The 19948-nt window shown below is 43.2% G+C and overlaps 1 protein-coding gene across 1 annotated transcript; it reads right to left on the minus strand.

Annotated features, from left to right (window-relative positions):
- Positions 1 to 7467: 7467 nt before the first annotated feature.
- Positions 7468 to 19466, minus strand: GFRA3 (GDNF family receptor alpha 3). The gene is made up of 8 exons (XM_009926515.2): positions 19325 to 19466; positions 15613 to 15888; positions 14785 to 14877; positions 14015 to 14360; positions 13827 to 13936; positions 12595 to 12729; positions 11508 to 11638; positions 7468 to 11198 (listed from the first exon to the last, which is right to left on the minus strand). The coding sequence occupies exons 1-8, from the start codon at positions 19365 to 19367 to the stop codon at positions 11064 to 11066; spliced, it is 1269 nt and encodes a 422-aa protein (XP_009924817.2). The 5' UTR covers positions 19368 to 19466; the 3' UTR covers positions 7468 to 11063.
- Between the last annotated feature and the right edge of the window lie 482 nt (positions 19467 to 19948).

Below are 19948 nucleotides of genomic sequence, written 5' to 3' on the forward strand. Positions count from 1 at the left end.
GTAACTGTGAAAATAGTGCTATTAATACATGTTGGAAAGCCAGTGAGGTTTTAATAGAAGTAAATGCGGCTTCTTCAGACTGTGGGCTGCCAGGCCCATTTGGGAAGGCTTCTACGTTAATCTGACATCTTGTTTAGCACTGATAACACTAGAGAGTCCAATTAAAGTATTTCAAGAAGACATCCCCATACAAGACTACATTGATTGTCAGCTAATGTGTATTGAATTTTAGCTAAATACAGCCCCGGGTGCTGTGCTGGAAAGCAGGGGAGCTTGCTGGCTGAGCTCTTAATTCCTTTTATATCGATTTGGCTGCTAATGATATAACCTTCTACTCTAATTAACTGACATCTGCATTAGGCTGAACAAGAGCTCCCTGCTTGAAGCTGTCCACTTGTTTGTGTTATGAAATGTGTCCTCCTTTTCTGTTAGATTTTGTCCAGATTAGCTCAGTCTGTGCAGAATAGATCATCTAAAGGATTGACTTTTCTTTTAAATATCTTGTAAAGCGAGTTTGTCTTTCTGCTGTCTACACTCCTGCCTGTGTGTCCAGGGCTTATGTTGCTGATGAGACTGGCCAAAGCTGGTTCACTGACTGGATGCTTTTCTAGTCCTTCTCAATGGATTATTTGCCCCTTTGACTGATTTGAGGCTGCCAAGAAAGGTGTAAATTTACGTAAAGATGGGGTATGAAGACCTGAGGATAAATGGGTCATTTTGTATGTCTTGGGTCATGAAGCAACCATCAGCTGTAAATGACTAAATCAAAATAAAAACATTGCTAGATTGGAAGGGGTAATCTGCTTATGAAACCACGTTACCAAAACTACAAACTGCCAGTTCTCAGATTGAGAAATTCTGATTTCAGCATCTGAAAAATAAAATGCATGTTTTTTAGTACAAAATTGTTTTTACAGCACTTAATAAGTTAAAGCCACTAGTTTGCAGAAGTTCATCACAAGCAGCTATTTTGTTTTGTTATGTGTGCTGTTGCGATGTGTGCATTTACACCTTTGCTTTGGGAGAAGGTTGTGAGTCTCATTTAATAAAGATGATGTGGAGTCAGGATTCCGTTACATTTTTATCTCTATAGAAGCTTCATACTCAGTGATAGGCACTGCAGTAAGCTGTTTTCTCTTGTTCTGTGTATAAAATGTTGCTGGGGTTTTTTTTCTATCAATACTATTTGAGCCACTTGTTTTTCTATGTTGTTTGTGGGGTTAGACCATCTCCTAAGAAATAGAAGTATGTATGATTGCATTTCCAGTGTTCATTTGGAGGCTGTTCAGCCAAATTTGAAAGCTAGTAACTGTTTCAAGATTTCTGTGTCTTCTCTTCTGGAGCTGGTAGCTATGAGGTGAGATGAAAACTAGTGCTGAGAGAGAAAAATCTGACAGAACCACCTAGCAGCTACCAGCTTCTTCAGTCAGCATGTGCTTATGTCACTTAATGGTCAGCACGTATATAATCCTGAATGGGTTTACAGCATTTTCCATTTCTTGCCTGATGGGGATATTGTTAGGAATACAGGCTTATTGTGGGGTGTTTGTAACAGTATATATACTGTTACTTCGAAGATGACAATAGATCTGTGAAACCAGGTTTCATTAGTTCTTTTGCTTAGGGAGCAAGTTGTTTCCCATGTTATTCTAGTCATATAATGATAAAAAAAAAATTTCTTACTCTAATCTGTGTGTAACAAAATAATTCTAGTGCTGGTTTAGTTATACTAAAATGATGTTGTCATTCCAGTTTCTGCTATGAAAATGTACAGCTTTTGGTAATTTAAGTATTTATTCTCAGCAACAGAATTTATTTTTTCCTTATTGTAGCATATTTGATAAGAACTAACAAAATCATTTTTATATTATTTCCCTAGCGTGTATCTCAGGACATACTTAGAGAGGTAACAAGATGATGAAAGTAATAATTTTTCTCTCTCTCAGTACTCTACAGATTCCAAACTTCTCCCCTCTTTTCTCTTTACTTCCTCTTTTTTAATTAACTACCTTACTGCATGCAATGCATAGCCTTTCACAAAAGTTACTAGAGCAAAAATACAATCAGTACCTGAAGTTCAGTATACTGATAATGTAAAACCAAGAAAATTCAGGTTAAGTAGCATGTAATGCATCAGTCTTGCTATTGTATTTTCACTTTACACAGACTGAGAATTACTGGATGTAACACCGCATTCCAACTTCAGTGCTGGAAGTTTTTCTTGTCTGCCAGAAAAATCTCAACAGAAGTTGAGTGGCTTGTACTTCCTGAGTATCTGAGGATCTGAAGGTCACCATCTTGTCTGAGAACTGGAATTCTTTGATTAGAAACCAGGCATTTTCTTTTCCAAGAGGAAGCACTTTTTTTTTTCCCCTTGAGGCATTAATGGAACATTGCTTCAGTGCTGACAAATACACAATGAAATTTCTGGTTGTTATTCAGTGTGCAGGGGTTAACTAGGATGGCTTTTAAATTATACTAATAACGAAATACGTGCCTAAGTATTGGTGAAAGAGGGCAGAAGTGAATTTCCTAGACTGATGGTTCTATTTCACTGGCAAGTAGACCTCAGGAAAGTGTGCTTACACCTGGCCTACACCTCTTTTTTTAAGTCCTATTGATTCCTAGTTATGCTCTTAGGCATATATTGAGTAATTAATTTTACTTGAAGCAATGCAACGAGTCCTGACTGAATTCTTGATCCATCACTTTTGACTTGCCAGAGACTTGCATATGTCATTAGTGCTGTCACCTTCTGTTAACAGAAAGTCTGTACATGTGGTAGTAGCAATGATGATATATTCTGGTAGGGCATGGCATTGCTTTTGCATGATCTGGTTTCTTTCCAGCCAGTAGCTGTGAGCGGCAAACAGAGGAATGAGGAAATAACACAACCCAGAAAATAGAGGAATAGTAAACAATTTTTCAGTGTGACAAAAGGTTAACATGAGAAACCCACCTTTTGGGACTCAATCAGCAATTTTAAAAGAAAGGTAATGGGCAAGAACATGAGCAATACCCAAAATTAGACAAAGTGCTTGATATCCATGGTCATCAAAGGGATCTAATGAAGCTGAAGGAGTAGGCAACATGATTACAGATGAACTTTGGTGTTGGCAGATGTTAGAGATAACGTACAAGAAGGAATGATTGGAATACTTATGCTTATGGGGCTCTATATTGCTTATAACCACTTTAAAAGATCCAGGTATCGCTATGGCCAAGACAATAGAGACTTCTGCTCAGTGAGCAATAGTAGTGGTTAGAAGAGAAATATCCATCTTAAGATTTTGGGTTTGAACGCTATTCTGGTGGTCCCAGCTCTGGGGTCTCCAAATAGCAAAGCCTCACTAAGTCTGCTTTGCCTTTGTCTTATTAACTGTTCTATATGGGGGTGAAGAGAAAAAGCAAATCGGACATCAGTATTAAATAGCAAATGGAACAGGCCAGAGAAAGTGTCTGAGTTGGGGTTTCCATCTTTGTGTTCCTAGCTGATACTGGGCAGACCAGTATACTGAATCCTGAAGCCAAGGAGATTTTACTCCCAACTTTTTTGTAAATTCCTTCATAAGTCATAATCTCTCTCTGCTTAAGGGCCTTTCTGTGTTGAAAATATATATATAAAACTTGCATTTGTGCTGTGATTTGCAGTTTCATTTACATACAAACGTGCTTCTGATGTGATACTACTGCAACTCCAAGTTGGATGTAGAATAGCAATCAGTATAGTGTGTTTGAGGACCAGGACTACTTGTGCATTAAAAATTTTGCACAAGGCTGGATTGAAATTGAGAAAAAAGATGGGAAATCTCTTAACTAATTTCTGATAGAACTGTCATAAAAGATGCACGTGCTTTGATTTGAAATTTTGGGAGTGAAATCCAGAGAGCTTGAAGCTGGAAGAATTAGCTGCTAATCTCACATTTCTACAAAAAGACTGAGCAATTCCTGTTTTATAGCCCTGCAAACATAATGGAGCCCAGGGGATCACTGACACAACAAGCTTCTGAGAGCCACTAGCACTTAGCAAAATTGACTTCAGTTAATCAAAAGATTCTTTAGGGAGAGGGAAAAAAAAAAAAAAAGCTGCTGGTCTGGAAAGCTGCAGAACAAGTAACTGTGTGTAGATGGTTAAAGAAATTTCAGCTCCTTGCAGTGGGGCTCAGTGACCTATAATGACAGTATCTAATGGGCAAACTTAAATAGAAGGAAAAGTAATTTAAGTGCTGGACTGGTGGGGAAAAAAGTGGAAGGGAGAAGAGTACAGTGGCACTTTGCTCACCCTTTATTAAAACATTCCTTGAGTGAGTTGTGCATGAATCTGCAAGCACATAAGAGACTACAGCAATAACAGGTGCACAGAGAACAGAATTATCTGGCATGCATGATCTGGAATATTAACATGCCCCATTATGAAGAAACATTTGCCATTATTCTGACTCATGCGCCATTTTCCTGCAGTCCTAGGTAAAAGGAAGCACTGAATTATAAGTGATACCCCACAGTTCTTGAAAGCCGTTGGCACTTTTTTGAAGAGCCCATGGTGAAATCTCTGATGTGGGATTCTAAACTGGCATGCAGGTTTGAAGTCAGCTTGGTTTTAATAGTGTCCTTTTCTTAGGAGAAAACACATTTTATTATGTTCTGCTTACAACTGTTGAGTGCTAGATGTTTTAAAAGAAATCCAGGGGTGAATCACCCTTTCTGTAGTCCATTGGAATGCCCAATATTATAAGAACAAATCCAGAATGACTAAAATATGACAAATATTGCAGAAAATAGTTTTGAAAAGTTTCCATTTGGTTTAGGGACTTAAGACTGCTAGGAACCTCCTGTTATCACAGTCACAAGTTCATATATATAATCTGTCACATAATACTTGTTTTTTCTGAGAGCAAATGTGTTATGATTTATGTGTCTTGCAATAATGGAATAAATGTTTTTATTTCAGTGGAGTTTAAATTAGTCACTTGTGGATGCCAGGGGAATTTATCTGCAACAGCAATTCCAGCATTATAAAACAGCTTGCAGCTTTTTCTTGCTGAATATGTCACTGTATAACAAAATTTTAATTTTGGCTCTCTGTATGTGTTGCAATGCAGATGTTTCCTTGTAATGTTCCTCCCTGACCAAATGCCAAGAAATTAGGAGTAGGAATGGACACAGCTTAGAACAAGAAGCATCGTTATAGGAAGACACTTCTGTTTTCCTTACTGGAGCAGTATACTGGAAGGAGGAAGATGGGAATATAAAGATCAAAATCTTTAATTTAATTTTGGATGTGAATGTGGAATCCTCGATAGTTGTGGCAGGAGAAAGAAAACTGAAGTCTCATGCAAGTCTTCTGTTCTTGCACTATCTTAAAGGGGATGATATATGCAACAGAGTATGTGTGTGTGTGTGTTGTGTAATGAAAGTGGAATAAAAATTGTTAGAAACGTAGTTCCAGTTGCTCTAATTCTGTTTAGTGCTTTGCTATAATTTTGCTCTTTACTTTGATCAGAGGTTGCTGAGATATAATTCAGTTGAAGACTAATTTACTAATTAATTTTAATTCAGTCAGATAATCAGTAGAATGTTTCTCAGTCTTTTATCTACGCACAGAGATAACTAATCTTCTCCCGTGTTCTCAAGCTCACTAGCAATTCTTCTTGCAAAGTGCTTGTAGAGGCTCCAGTCTACATCTCTTAGCTCTTCAGGCATCTAGTGGTGTGAACTCTGTGATTCTGGCCACCCAAACAAAGGCAAAGACGATTTTCTCTCCATCAGGATAAGCTATTTGAATGTTGCTTAATAAGTTTTGTCATCTGATGGTGGGAGGGAAGAACAACTGAATCTCATGAGTTACAGGAAAACAGGTGGGACCAATAAGAAGAAAGATGAGCCAAAAATCACACAATTATTTTGTGCTAGCTTAATGGCTGCCTTGTTCTGCCCAAAGGTAAAGACATAGTTATCAGTGCCATTTATCTGGTATACCATTTTAGTATAAACTTGTTTAAAACAGGGTAGAGCCCCTTTTTCATCTTAATTAGACAGTAACCCATTGATTCCAAGTGGGCCTTCATTTTCTAATTATTTAGTACATAATATAATGTCATTAACCTTCTTTGAGAGGACAGGATTGCTCTAAAAGCTTTAGCTCCAGAGCTCTAATATTAGGCTTTTGGCATTCATCCCTGTGTGTGAAAAGCAGTCAGTTTGTTTACCAGGAATTTAGATTCACATTACTGGGGGAATTAGCAGTGAGCTATTAGTCTGATTCAAGCACTTAACAATTGCTGATCATCTCCTCCTAGCCTGGGGATAATGGAGGTGATCAGCTGTAAATGGAAAGTATGTGGGGCTATTTTCATGAAGGCACTTGGAGAAAGTGCTGCATCCCCTGACCTCTGCTAACCCTGGGGTTTGCAAGAAACCCAAACACCAAGTCACTTCCTGGAGGAGAGCTAATCACCTATAAGAAGAGCTTCCATTAGAGACTAAACCAAGCTCAGCCTCAACCCACCCTCCCTCATCTGAAAAAAAAGGTTCAGCCACAAAATCCCTGAGGTAGAAGCGATTAGCCTCTGATAATATTTACCAGTATCTGTTTTGATAGAGGAAGCAACTGTAGAATAGCGGCTGGTTTTGATACCATAGCAGTGCTGAATGATCCTTTTGAGCTCAGCAGTGCTGGTTGGCTTCCTGCTTCTCCACTGTTGTCCCCAAAAACTTTGTCTGGTTCATGGACACCTGCAAGATTACTTTGAAAGTTTTCCTTCTTGTTCTTGTGTAAAGCTGCCTACCATTTTAGCAAATAGAGTGACTTGTGATTTCTAGGATGTATAGAAGAAAATACTTTCATTCTTTATAGGTGCTGAACTTCTAGTGTTGTCAACTTGAAGATACCTTTTATTGTCAGCAAATTTTAAGAGGCATGCCAGGGATCTGTAGCCAGGAATTACTGTTTGAAGTAAAGCTTAGCTTTTCCTCATCTGTGATATGTATTGTACCCCCTCCCCCCCCTTTAAAAAGAAAACTGTAGTCACTTGATTCTTACTGAATGGAGGCAGTGGGAATGATTTTAATAAGGCAAGGACGCGATAATTTTGGACTTCCAAATTCAAGGCTTATCTCTGGCATCACCTTGCTTATGACCTTGGGCAAGAAATGTGTATTGCTTCTCCCACTTGTCACAGAAGAAACAACTTGCCTAACACAGTGACTGAGCTCACTCCTGGAGGACTGTATGAATGCTCTTTGTAAATGCTACATTAGACCACGTTAAGGGATCTAAAGCTATGTCAGAGTTCTAGAAGCCATGTCTGAAGTACGTGGCAGTGAGTGATGTCTGTAAAAGTTGTTAAGATTGCTTTGTAAGAGATACTGTCTAACTCTTGTTCTTTAAATTTCTTTCCCATAATGACTCCAGCAGTAGGATACAAGGAGTGTAGCTTCTATTAAATGTGAAGGAAGGCAGGAGACTTCTAGAGTTGCAAGATAAATTTTATTAGTGAGATTTGGCATTATTTTACACTTTAAAAAATAATCTACATTACAACAATTAGAAGGTTCCCTCTTTATATATGCTTGCTGAGAGCTCAATGTCAAGACTGTTGGGATAGAGAATTTTTATTAGATTATTTTTATATTTAGACCAAAGGTACTCACGGGATGTTGTATTGCAGTTTCTGGGGAATAGAAGCTGAAAGGTTTTTGTAAATTGTCCTGTAGTATGGTTAGTAAGAACTGTTCTGAATAGGTTTAGGTAACTGTGCCAGTCTTTGAACATCAGTGGTGCTAAGAGAACTGAACCGATACTGATATTGGCATGATATTTCTAGTAGCAGTTGTACTTGTGCATGCATGTATGCTGTGTGGTTGAATAACTGATATTTGGAGGTCAGGTGTTACAGAAGTCTAAGTGAAAATGGGTTTGTACTCATAGCAGCGTGAGTACCTGTGAATGCAGGTGTATTTACAGGTGAATTTTGTTTGCAGTTATTGATGAATAAGCCTAAGAGGCAGCCATGTATACAAAGGTGCATCTGTACAGGCAAAAGGGACATAGGACACTTGGAGAAAAACCCAGACTGACGTGTTTTGCTTTAATTTCAGTCTAGAGCAGGATTTGGCTGAGTGTCAAGCGTTTTCCTATGTAATCCAGGACATGACAGGAGGCTGCAATTGCAATCAATAACTTTCTTAGTAGGTGTAAGGGGCTAAAGGTCCGTAGTGCCCTTAATGTGAACAACAAAATGCTAATACCTTTTTCCATATCAACCTGTCTTAGAGCACTACAGTGGGGAAAGAGGAAAGATCACAGTGCAGATGAGGGGAAGATTAATGCAGTACACCGTGTGTGTGGTACAGACAGCTCAGGGAAATCTACTCCCTTATTCTCACAAATATCCTCACTGATTCGTGGAATATTGGAAAAAACAACAATGTTTTCTTCTTCCCTGTCACTCTCCACTAAACTCTGGACATGACAGATGCTATTACACTACAGTCAAGAGTCTTGACATGATTCTAGTCCCACCATGGGACTGGACCTGCTGGACCAGAGGATGGTTAATGCAGATATTAGAATATGTTAACATGGACTCTGTTCTCTGTTTTCATCAAAGAATGGTAGCAAACATGGGGCAACAGTGCTGTCTCTTGATCCAAATAGCGATATTTCAGTAGGTAATCAGAAATACCAGCATTCGTACTCCTCTCTATTAAGAAGACATAATACTTGTTCCTACTGCATGGAAATAAGATGTTGCTTCTCTGTGTGACAGAGGAGATGGTTCTGCTCCATGCAGTGATTTCCTTGCCCTACCTGCCTAGGAAGTAAAGAGAAGGCTGGAAGTTGAAATGGAAATATTACCACTGCAGAAGGACAACTACTCTGACACATGTGACAATGTAAGACTCTGTAGGAAGAAGGTGTCCAATAGTGACTGGGAACCGCAGCATATTACCTAGCTGGTACTTCCCTGCCAACAGATAAAGCACAAGGTAAAAAGAAATACCCACCTGCTCTGTATCTATTCAGGATTGTAATAGTGTTTGGCTGTGTATAATATTGTTCAGATCTGTTGTATCTCATAGGATGGGCAAGGGGCGCTATATGTGTGCATGGAGGAGCTGCTTTGAGCTGAGTTTCAAGCTATCCTGAAAGTGTAGGCTGGCTGATGAGGCAACTCTTGCACACAATTGATTGTGGACTATTAACCTATGCTCAGAAATCAATATTCACTTAACACCACATTTTAACAGGCAAATGCAGTACAAAATAACAGCAGTTACACAGTGCACACATTCACACTCAGAGTAAACAGATCATGACATAGAGCTTGGCAGAGGAGGAGGAGATTGGGCAAGCAGCGTGGAAGGGGGCAATGACAACTTGAATATGTGGAGAGGTTCAAGGTAGTTGCGGCTCCCAGAGATTTTTGCAACTGAATGTCCCAGGGGTTTTGTGGTCAATACAGCTTCAATGAGCTACATGCATTCTCTAAGCATTACTAAGAAGGTTCCTCCTGAAGCCAGGCAAGGTCCTTCTTTGCTAGATTAGACTGAACTTACTGGGATTGAGCACAGAAATCCATCCTAACCTGCAAAACTGAAGTCTGTTGCTAGCCATGATAATGGATGATATATATATATGTTGCAAGGGGCAAAACAGAAAGGAGCAAGAATATAAACTGTAGTACAGTGTCCTTGATCTGGGATGGTATTTTTCATATACTTAAAAGAATGGATTTGAAAAGGGAACTGAAAGTAATCCAGAACTGGTGTTTACCAGGGACTTTATGTGTATGTTTATTGAGCTTTACTTGCAACCCACCCTGGAGCGTGGACTTCTACTCTTTAGGATAGTATGCTGTACTCTATGCTTTGACAGGCCTAAAGAGTGGGCCCACATGAACCTCATGATGTTCAACAAGGGCAAGTACAAGGTCCTGCACCTGGCCTGGGACAATCCTAATATCAATACAGACTGAGGGATGAATGGATTGAGAGTAGCCCTGCAGAAAAGGAGTTGGGGATACTGGTAGATGAAAAATTGGATGTGGGCCAGCAATGTGCACCTGCAGCCCAGAAAGCCATATCATATCCTGGGCTGCATAAAAAGAAGCGTGGCCAGCAGGTCAACAGAGGTGATTCTTCCCCTCTACTTACCCCACCTGGCGTCCTGCATCCAGCTCTGGGGTGCCCAGGACAAGACAGACATGGACCTGTTGGAGCAGGTCCAGAGGAGGGCCATGAAAATGATGAGAGGGCTGGAACACCTCTCCTATGAAGAAAGGCTGAGACAGTTGGAGTTGTTTGGCCTGGAGAAGAGAAGGCTCTGGGGAGACCTTATTGTGGCCGTTCAATATAAAAGGGGGGATCATAAGAAAGACTTTTTACCAGGGCCTGTAGTGACAGGAAAAGGGGCAGCAGTTTTACACTGAAAGAGGGTAGGTTTAGACTGGACATAAGGATGAAATTTTTTATGATGAGGGTGGTGAGACACTGGAACAGGTTGCCCAGAGGAGTTGTGGATGCCCCCTTGCTGTAAGTGTCCAAGGTCAGGTTGGATGGGGCTTTGAGCAACCTGGTCTGGTGAAAGATGTCCCTGCCCATGGCAGGGGGGTTGGACTAGATGATCTTTAAAGCTCCCTTCCAACCCAAACCATTCTATAATTGTATACCTGAGGAAGAGCTCCAGAATTGGGACGGTAGGAGACGCTGTGTCAGGATCCTCCCTGCAGTCAGAAACTGAATGCTGCACAAGTTCTGACAGAACTCAGACCTTTGTTTTAAAATATTGCACTGGAATATTCACCTGACTGTTACTCAAAATGCTAACATGGCAGAAGCAATGGTGGGCACCACATCTGCAGAGCTCAGTGCAAACTGATTGGGGAAAAGTGGGGTGCAAGTTGGGGGGAGGTTTTCAGTGACTGCTGTTCTAGGTTAAGGCTGTTCCATTCCTCTTCTCTGGAAGCCGCCCGTTTCCCAAAGGTAAATCAGTAGTGCGAGGTGCCTGGATATGGAATAAGATTAATAATATGAGAAGAAAAGATGCCATTTATGCCAAGTTAACATGGGCTCAGCAACAGGGGCAGGAGCAGAGCCAGAGATGGCCAAGAAACAGCAGCTCCAGAATACACAGAGGAAGCCATAGGCATACTGCTGTGTTCAGAGATGTCTCGCTGTGTCTTCCCTTCAGCCACCTAGGAAATGAAAAAGAGGAATGAATCCCAGTTAGACATATTTATGCTCAAATGTCTGGCTGCAGAGCCTCCAGTTCTGAGCACTAATGTGAGACTATAGGAAACTCCTGTGGCCAGGCAGCATGGCCTCCTATTTCTGCTTGTCTGTGGAAGGAATAGCTCAAAGTAAAGTGGTCCAGCGTTCTGCATGCATGTAGCATCCCTCGCTTTGATGTCCAAAATCACACATTTCCAGATCCAATGTTTTTCAACTACTGTCTCTAGGCCACTTGACTTGTTGCTTTCTGAAGGCAACAAAGCAATGCATACCTGGGACATCTCTGAAGCAAGAGATGTGCTGGCACTGTCTCCTTGGAAGCTTAGGGGAGATGAGTACAATAAGTCTTCCTGTCTTTCTAGAGCTGTCTGCTTCAGGTGCATTTGAGACCAAATGGTATTTTCTGCAAAGAGAAGTAAAGCAAGAGTTTTATTGTGCTTTTCTTGTGCACACCTTGGAGTCTAGTGAACAGAAGTCTAGGGAAGCTATTTTAGGAAATGCACTCACAAGCTGTGTGGCATTGATTTAGAAAATACATATTCTTTGTTCAGTGAATGGCCTGTTTGTGTGTTTACTTGTGAGGTTCAGCAGACTGCAAAGCCAATTTGCACTGTACTTGAGGACCTTTGGGTCCCTCTGGGACTTTCTCAGGTATCTATTTTGTAAGGGGCAGGTATGTAGTATCTCAGATGGGATGTTGAGGTTGTAGGTGTATCTATAGTGCCGGGTGTAAGGCTTTTCTATACAGCAGGAGCTAGGTTTAAATATTAATAATTTATCTAATGATGCTGGTTTCTTTATCCTTTGGAAGCTTTTACAAACATAAAATATTTAACTCTTATTAAGGTCTGTTGCTAAAATGCTAGGGATATAAAAGAAATACAGACTTAGGATTACATAGTTGCATGTAACAGGATTTTTGTAACTGCTGTGCTGCTGAATCTAATAACAGGGGTTGTGTCAGGAGCTACTTATCTTGACCAAGTAAGTGTGGGCCAAAGGCGAGCATAGGGAAGGAGGGGAACCCAAACCCCATAATCCTGGTGCACTATCGTGGTTACTCAGCAACGTATGGATACAGCATGTCTGACCTCCCTTTGTGATTTCTTTGCAACCCCTTCATTTGAATGCTGTTTGGAAATAGCTTCATGGTGTTTGAGATGAACAGAAGTGTTGCCAAAAGGTACAGAAACACTTCTGAGAGCAGATCCAGGCTGGTCCCATAGGTTGGACAGGAGATCATAGAGACGCTGCAGAAGACAGAACTATATGCAAGAGCAATGCACTGTAGGATCTTGAAATCAACAGGATTTTAATTTCCCTGTGCTCAGCTGTTTCTGTGATATGACTGATGCTTACCAAGGCATTTGTTGCTCTCAAACATGCTGAGTATCTGGTCACACTTCTCCTTCTGGTTGCCGCTGCTTTCACATGTACACCACAGGGAGACCTCCACACTGGAGTTACTGACATAGTTGGGTGTCATGGGCGTGCCTGTCCCAAACCCCCAGAAAGTGGAATCAGGATTTACTTCACCAAATGAAAGCATCACAAGTCCTATTACACTAAAGGGAATGCTGCCCTGGAGGCAGAAGCCTTCCATTGTGATATGCATGTTACTCAGGAGAGGTCAGGAGCCCCTGTGAGGTGATCCAGGTCTGGTGAAGCTGCATGAAGTCTGCTGGGCTGTGAGAAAGTGTGGAGATTGCTACCCTGACTCAGGCAATCTGATGACGAGGTATGCTGATAACTGAAGCTGGTGCAAGCATTAGATTGAAGGATGTGAAGCATCTGCAGGGACTCAACTGTGGTACTGACACAGGGCAGCAAAAGGCACTCTTACTGCTTGTGTAGCTGGCAACTTTGTGTGGTCAAATGCCTTTTGCCAAAAAAAATGCTGCACACCTGTAGCGTGCCATTCAGCCAGAGTTCATGTAGCACAAAAACAGCAAAGACATCTGGAAAACCAGAAGGTATAGTCCAAATTTACAGCTTCTGAGATATTGCTGCTCTTTACAGCTCCTCTTTTGAGCCACTCTGAAAAAGTATTAGCAGGTTGGCAGTGAATGCCTAAAACCAAGGACAACCTTCCTTCTAACAGCTGCTAGTGCCATGTTCTGGCTGGCTGTGAGAAGATAGTGTGTACAACACTAACAAACCATCAGGAGTCTAAAAGTCAGGCAGTGAGGCAATGTTGTGTTTGATCACTGCTGTGATGGGATGTAAGTCCTGCAGCAGGAATGACTGAGCTCATACAGGCCCTGAGCCCTGTCGGTCAGGCATTTAGAGCGTTTTGCACCAGCTGACGATGCAAACAGGTGTTCAAAAAATCTCAGGCAAGTGCTGCTGATTTGACAGCAGAGGATGGGACAGAGTAGAGCGATAAATGCCATGGAAGAGCTCTCTTTGGGCTGCATTTGCCTCAGAAGCAAGAGAGAGCACTAGCATCAATTAAGCTAAGGCATATTCATTGGTACACTGAGCTCTAACTCCTGCAGGAGAGCAAGATGGTGATTCACAGCATCAGAGTGTGCCTGCAAGTTTGTGGCCTGAAAGTATCCACCCTGTACATTCCTGTGGATATCACTTACCAATCATCCCCATGTAAGCCTGCAGGCATGCAGCATGGTTGTGCTGAGAGCAACCATCTGGAGACATGTCTGCAGGTTGACAATTTTGTTGGAAGTCAGCCAGTCTGGATCTGTAGGAAGGAAAATGAGACTATCAGTGTCTATGCTGTTCTCTTCTCTTGGCTAATGTCCGCTGCTGCTGGACCTACTTGCAGATATGGTCTTCTAAGCAGGAGTCCAGAAGCCAGAGGCAATTGGGTTTGGTGTTATACTGGAAGGAACAATCAGGAACAATAGTTTTCCGGCGTCGTTCTCCACAAAGTTCATCTTGACATGGACAGAACAGGATCCTTTTGGTGAAATCCTCAGGGACTTTCTCAAAGAAATTCCTTAGCCCTCTGTGGCATTTGCGACGGTCACACATGTCCTCACTTCCTGCTCCCTTGGTGCAGATAGAGGCATAGTCTGTGCGCAGACGAACACACTTCTTGCTCAGGTTACAGATGTGAGTTGCTTTCAGGCATGGATTTGTTGCATCTCCTGCTAACTGTGAGCCTATAAAGCCAAAAGAAACCGAGGAACAATGAGGCAAGTCTCCAGAAGAGATTCTCTGTGGAAATAGAAGTAGCCCTTACTTGATGGCCACATTGGGAACCTCTAAAAGAACAAAGCAAGTCCTGCTGTGTGCCTGTAGTATGACACTGCAGTTAGACTAGTTACAAAATCATATTTTTTTATTGGTTCAAGTTAGGGTGTTTGTCTCAGAGAATGCATCATTGTGGGTTATTCCCTGTTTCATGGGCCTGGATCTGTGGCTATATTTACACTTGGTAGGGGGGACAAATTTAGGCAAGTATCCAGAGCAGGTGTTCCTCTGATTAAAGGGGCCATTACCCCAAATTGTTGTTCTTAATAATTTTCAGCCCCCAAAAAGATGATAAAGGGCAGCATTATATCATGTAACCATTACAATCCTTACCTGATAACAGAGCTGCCAGTTTATTATAATCTGTCTTCCAGTGTTCTTCATTTGCTGGATTCTCATAGGGAGAGGTCTCCAAATTGAAATAACCTAGGCAAGATACAAGATGTTTTATGCAGTGGGAGAAATGCTTTCTGACCAGCTTTTTTTTTTTCTTTTTTTTTTTTTTCCCCTCCTCCTTAATTGATTTCTTTCTTATTTGTGCCTGGCTGTTTCCTCAGGCTGGAGTTCAGAGATGCTCTGTCTTGCTCAAAGCTAAATGCCAAAGAATGGTTCTGCTGGAGATGCAAAAGTATTACTGTGTAACAACAGCATTACATTTTGTCATCAGATTTGCTCTGGCTGGAATTTGGTCTATGTTGTCATTTGGGTTTTTTTCAGCCTCAGTACTAGTGAGGAGATGTGCAGCACAGGCGGTCTTTAGTGGGAGGCCAGGCAGAAGCATCCCACTAAAGCTGGAAAGAAGCAACATGCTCAAGGATGCCATTACAGTGTGTGTCACAATCACACGTCCGTTTTCAGTGGACAGACGTGACGATTTTGAGGTGACTTTCACAGGAGCCTCCCCTCACAGCATGAAATCTAACTGCCTCAGAGTAGCTATCTTTTTCTGTTAGGGTCCCTGGTGTATTTGAAGAGCCGGTCCCAGACCAGATCAGCTTTCTCTGCTTATCAAACAGAGCAGTAATGAATTCTTTTTACTAGGAGATGTGATTCCAAAGTGGTACCTGCAGTGTTGGGAAGTGGCCTTTCACAGTTGTTTTCAGACAGGGGGCAGGGGTGAGCCTTACTAGTATCTTGTAAATTCATATTATTTCATCTCACCATCTGTCATGCTGCCATGAACGGTCCAGAAAACACGTAAGCAGTGCTCCTGTCTCTTCATGCGCCGGTGACACTTGCAGTGCAGCAAAGAGCTGTTTCCGAGGTCTAGCTCTGCATTCAGACATCTGACCCTGCTATTGTGATCCAGTGGAACGAAGCGAGTCTTAGCCAGGGCACAGTTTTCCAGGATCCTGTAGGTGGCACTGCAGGTAGAGTCCGAGAGGCACAACTGTTCTGCTGCTATGCAATCTCTCCTCCGCAGAGCCAGGAGGTCTCCTGGTCAAGTAGGGAAAAGACTGTCAGGATCACAATCATGATGAATGCCACACAAGCACCTTGTCCTTGTTCTGTAGGCATCCTATATTCAGTAAGGACTCCTCTCAAGAGGCAGAACTGGTTGGGTCTTTCACATGGAGTAGTAAGGAACAAGAGCTGTCTCCATTTAGAAACAAAAGGATGAGTATTAATGTATGAAAGAGGGAACAAAAGGTTAAAGAAAAGTCTCAAAAATAATTTTGTCTAATAAAACCTTTTTTAATCACCCTTAACTCTTTCAACTTGGCCAGGATCAGAGATGGCTTTGTATTTTATGGAGTAGTAAATCCCTGTGGAAACCTTGGGGTTGCTGAGGCTGCTTTGAAGCTCTTCTATCTGGGTAAGGAAAACCGCAGTGCAATAAGCTCATAGTAACACCTCATAGTAACACCATACTGTGTGCTGTGAGTCAGTGCTGCTGCCATTGCTAAAGTATATACTGGTCATTAAGAGATGTACTGAGAAAGCCATCTGTAGGGTGTAAAAACAACTACTTCACTGGGCTTGGAAACTTAAGAATAAGAATGCATATTTTTTTGCATAATAGAATAAATCCTTAACATAAGATGCAAGTAGCTTCATATAGAAATGCTGATATGCAATCAGTTTAAGTACATAGAACCCAGTCCCTGAAATCCCTGCCAAAAATGCTGGGATGCAGGCTTGGCATGCCAGCTTTCATCTGTTGGTTGATTGTGAACTCTGACTGTATCTCTCTGTATACATATTATTTGCATAACACATGCATTGGCTATATATATACACACACACACATACACATGCACCACCTTATGTGGAAGTATTAATCTCAATTTAACAATATAATCTTTAAAAGTAGACTTTTTTTTCCAGCTTTTTAAACTTTTTATATGGACTGTTGTCACCTAACGGTAATACTGGGGTGATACCTAGCATTATGTTGTCACAGGTAGGTGAATTCAGTCCATAATCTTTCTTCATTTCTGTAGTATATGAATCTGCATTTACAGTACGATTACAATGAAGACCTGGAACAAGACTGTTTGCTAATAAAATTTATATATAGGCTACTATGTTTCTTCCCTTCAGGACAATATTGCTTGGCTGGTGTTAGGAAATGACTATGATGAGCCTTACATCTACCTTTAATGTTCTATGGGTACATGATCTTACTATCATTCTCTTGTTCAGCAGGTGCACTAGTACTATTTCAGTCAGCCTTCACTACAGATTAGAAAAAAATCTTGGTACAGCTCATATTACCTGGTATACCATCTTCACCACCTAATTTGTTCTCTCACTTCCTTCACTTTTGCTAGCTTCATCAGTTTTATTTGCTGTAAGCCGTAGGCTGCATAATTTTATGCTAGTCTGCTTCTCAAACTTTCTATTTTTCCTATAGCCCAGTAATACTATCCAGGTGTCTCTGTCGCCCTTGTACAAATTTCTTTGCTTTTCTAGCAACTTATGCTACTTTTTTGTTCATCTGGCCGTTACATAGAGACTATATGACTTTGTAAGCTCCCTGAAAAACAAACCTCTCATCAGAAATGCTTTGTACGCAGCACAGTAGGTTTTTTAGGCATCACACCTAGGCACAACCTTAATGAACATTCCAAGTGTGATTATATCCTGTAAGGTTGCAATCAGTGCAAATTCCCAATAGCAAATCAGTCTGTTCTCTCCAGGAGCTTTTGGAACCCTAAACTGAGCAAACTGATCTACCCCACCAGGTCAGACCAAAGTACCATCTCCCCCAGTATCCCATCACCAACAGTGGCTTGCAGCAGCTGTTGTAGGAAGTTCATAAAAGGACAGGATGCACTTTACTAGCCTTCAGAATTTTGCTCAGCAAGCACCTGAGCTTGAAGTGACATTTTTAAAAACTTAAAGTGATATGGTAATTGCCAGGGTAGAGCAGAGCTGGGTGTAAGTGGATGGACTGTGTTTCTGCCACAGGCCTGTACCAGATGCTTTGGGTAAAGCTGCTGTAAACCTCAAATTTAAAACATTCCTCCTCTTTTAATAGCTATGCATTGTATTAAGCCCTAATACTTGACACGTTGTTTCATTTTTTAAAACCTTCTCTTAATATTCCAGATAATAACATGAAAGAATGAGAGCTAATTCTTTCCTAGACCTGTGGTCTAGGTTGCAGAACACGTTAATGATGCATGTGTGTGGGAGTTCCCTCTGTAGTTTAAAAAAAAAAAAAAATTAAAAGGTAATTATCAATTCACAGACTATGATTATTTATACCTTAGAAAAAGGGGATAGATAATACAATATCCCTTTATTTCTACCTTTTCACTCCATGTCCCATCATATATATATATATGTATTGTTTTGATGCTCCTGGTGCACAACGCTATTGAAAGAGAGGACGATTGCAGAAGAGAAACCTTTTTTTTATTAAGCACAGTTATCAAAGAAGCATTAGTATTTGGACATGGAAAATTGTGGAAAAGCTATTGTAATCATGTGGCTGCAAGTGCTACTGAGGTTTCAGGGCAATGGCCCATCTTTGTAGCAGTCATTGTGATATTCAGCAGCTGCAGCATTTTCTAAGTGTGAAGAACTGACATCCCACAGCCGGGGCATAGGAATGCTTCTAAGCAGTTTTGTAACTTCTGTATTTCTAGTAACATCAGCCATGAAGACTGCACAAGAGATGAACTGGAAAGAGGAGTAATTTCTGTCCTTGGCTCTTGTGACTTGGCAGTAGCAGAAGGCAGAGCGGAGCAAACAGCTGCATCTGTGCCAGAGCTCCTGGGATTGGTCTTTGCAAACTGAGCCTCACCTCAGACTACTATCAGCCCGAAGCATTTCAGAGGGGGAACGCCGGGAGGGTAGGTACCAAAAAAAGCTCTCGGCAAAGTCAGGACGAGAGAGGCACAGCAAGGATCCGTTAAGGCAGGTCGAGCTAGCGCAGGTGCCCGCTTTGTGCCTTTTGTGCCGCGCTGAGGCATCAGCTCCCGGCATCTGCCCCTCTCTGCTGCGAGCGAGAGGAGCAAGGCGACCTCGTCGCCTCCTCCAGCCTTGCCTCCAGGACACCCGTTCCCCCTCCCCAGCGCGTCCCTCCGCCCTGGTCACAACGACACCGGTAACTCGCCTTTCAGCTCGTAGCAGTAGCAGCACGCCCTCCCTTGCTCTGAAAGCGGGTTCCTCCCCGGGCGGGAGAGGCGGGGCGCCCGCCGGAGTCGGTGGCCGGGAGCCCCGAGCTCGGGCCGCGCCGAGGGCCGGCCCAGCACCGTGGGGGGGGGAGCCGCCTCTGCCGCCCGCAGCCGCCGCTCGGGGCGCCGGCGCGGGTCCCGCTTGCCGCCCGCCGGGAGAGCGACGGGGGACACGCCGCGCTCCCCAGCCCGCCCCGAGCCCGGCGCCCGCCCCGTCCGCCGCCCCGCGCTCCGGGCGCTGTTACCGGCTCGGGAGAGGAGCAGCCCCAGGAGCAGGGCGAGCCCCATGCTGGAGCCCGGCGGTCGGTCGGTCGCTCCCCGCTCTGGGGCCGCAGCTCACATGCTGCGCGCAGCCCGCCGGCGTGTGAGCGGCCGCCGCCCCGCCCCGGCCCGGCACCGGCCGGCCCGCCCCGTCGAGGTGCGGGCGGCGAGCGCCGCCCCGCGGCCCGGCCCGGCGCAGGCGGGGGGGCGGCTCTGCCCGCCGAGCGCTCCGCCCGTCCGCCCGCGGGGGTCGCGGCGGCGGGCGGAGAGGGTGTGCGGCCGTCGAGCCGGGTGTAGGGCTGCGGGGCAGCCCGCTGGGGCAGCCCGCTGCGGCCGCCCCCAGAGCGTCCGAGGGAGCTGCTGGGCCCCGCCGTGCCGGGACGCGCTTCCCAGGCGAGACCTGCGGGGACGCTTCGGAAGGGACGCTTTGGAGAGGGGTTGTGGAAGACGGTTGGTTGGTTGGTTGGTTGCTGGCCCGCCGTGCCTCCTGGCGCTGAGAGCAAAGCTGTGGTTGCTCAGTGAGGGGCACCCTCGGGAGTGTACTTCGGTGAAACAAAGTAAGCCTTAAACAGAGGGACTGTTCTTGGAGGGGACGGATGCTAACCGGC

This window comes from Haliaeetus albicilla, chromosome 27 (genome assembly GCF_947461875.1).
Source record: "Haliaeetus albicilla chromosome 27, bHalAlb1.1, whole genome shotgun sequence".
Lineage (NCBI taxonomy): Eukaryota > Metazoa > Chordata > Aves > Accipitriformes > Accipitridae > Haliaeetus > Haliaeetus albicilla.

Excerpts from the sequence above, each read along its gene's own strand:
- GFRA3 (XM_009926515.2), bottom strand. The coding sequence starts at position 19,367 with ATGGGGCTCGCCCTGCTCCTGGGGCTGCTCCTCTCCCGAGCCG. Across the intron at positions 15,889-19,324 it reads GCTGCTCCTCTCCCGAGCCG|GAGACCTCCTGGCTCTGCGG; the intron begins GTAACAGCGCCC and ends CTACTTGACCAG. Across the intron at positions 14,878-15,612 it reads TCATGGCAGCATGACAGATG|GTTATTTCAATTTGGAGACC; the intron begins GTGAGATGAAAT and ends TATCTTGCCTAG.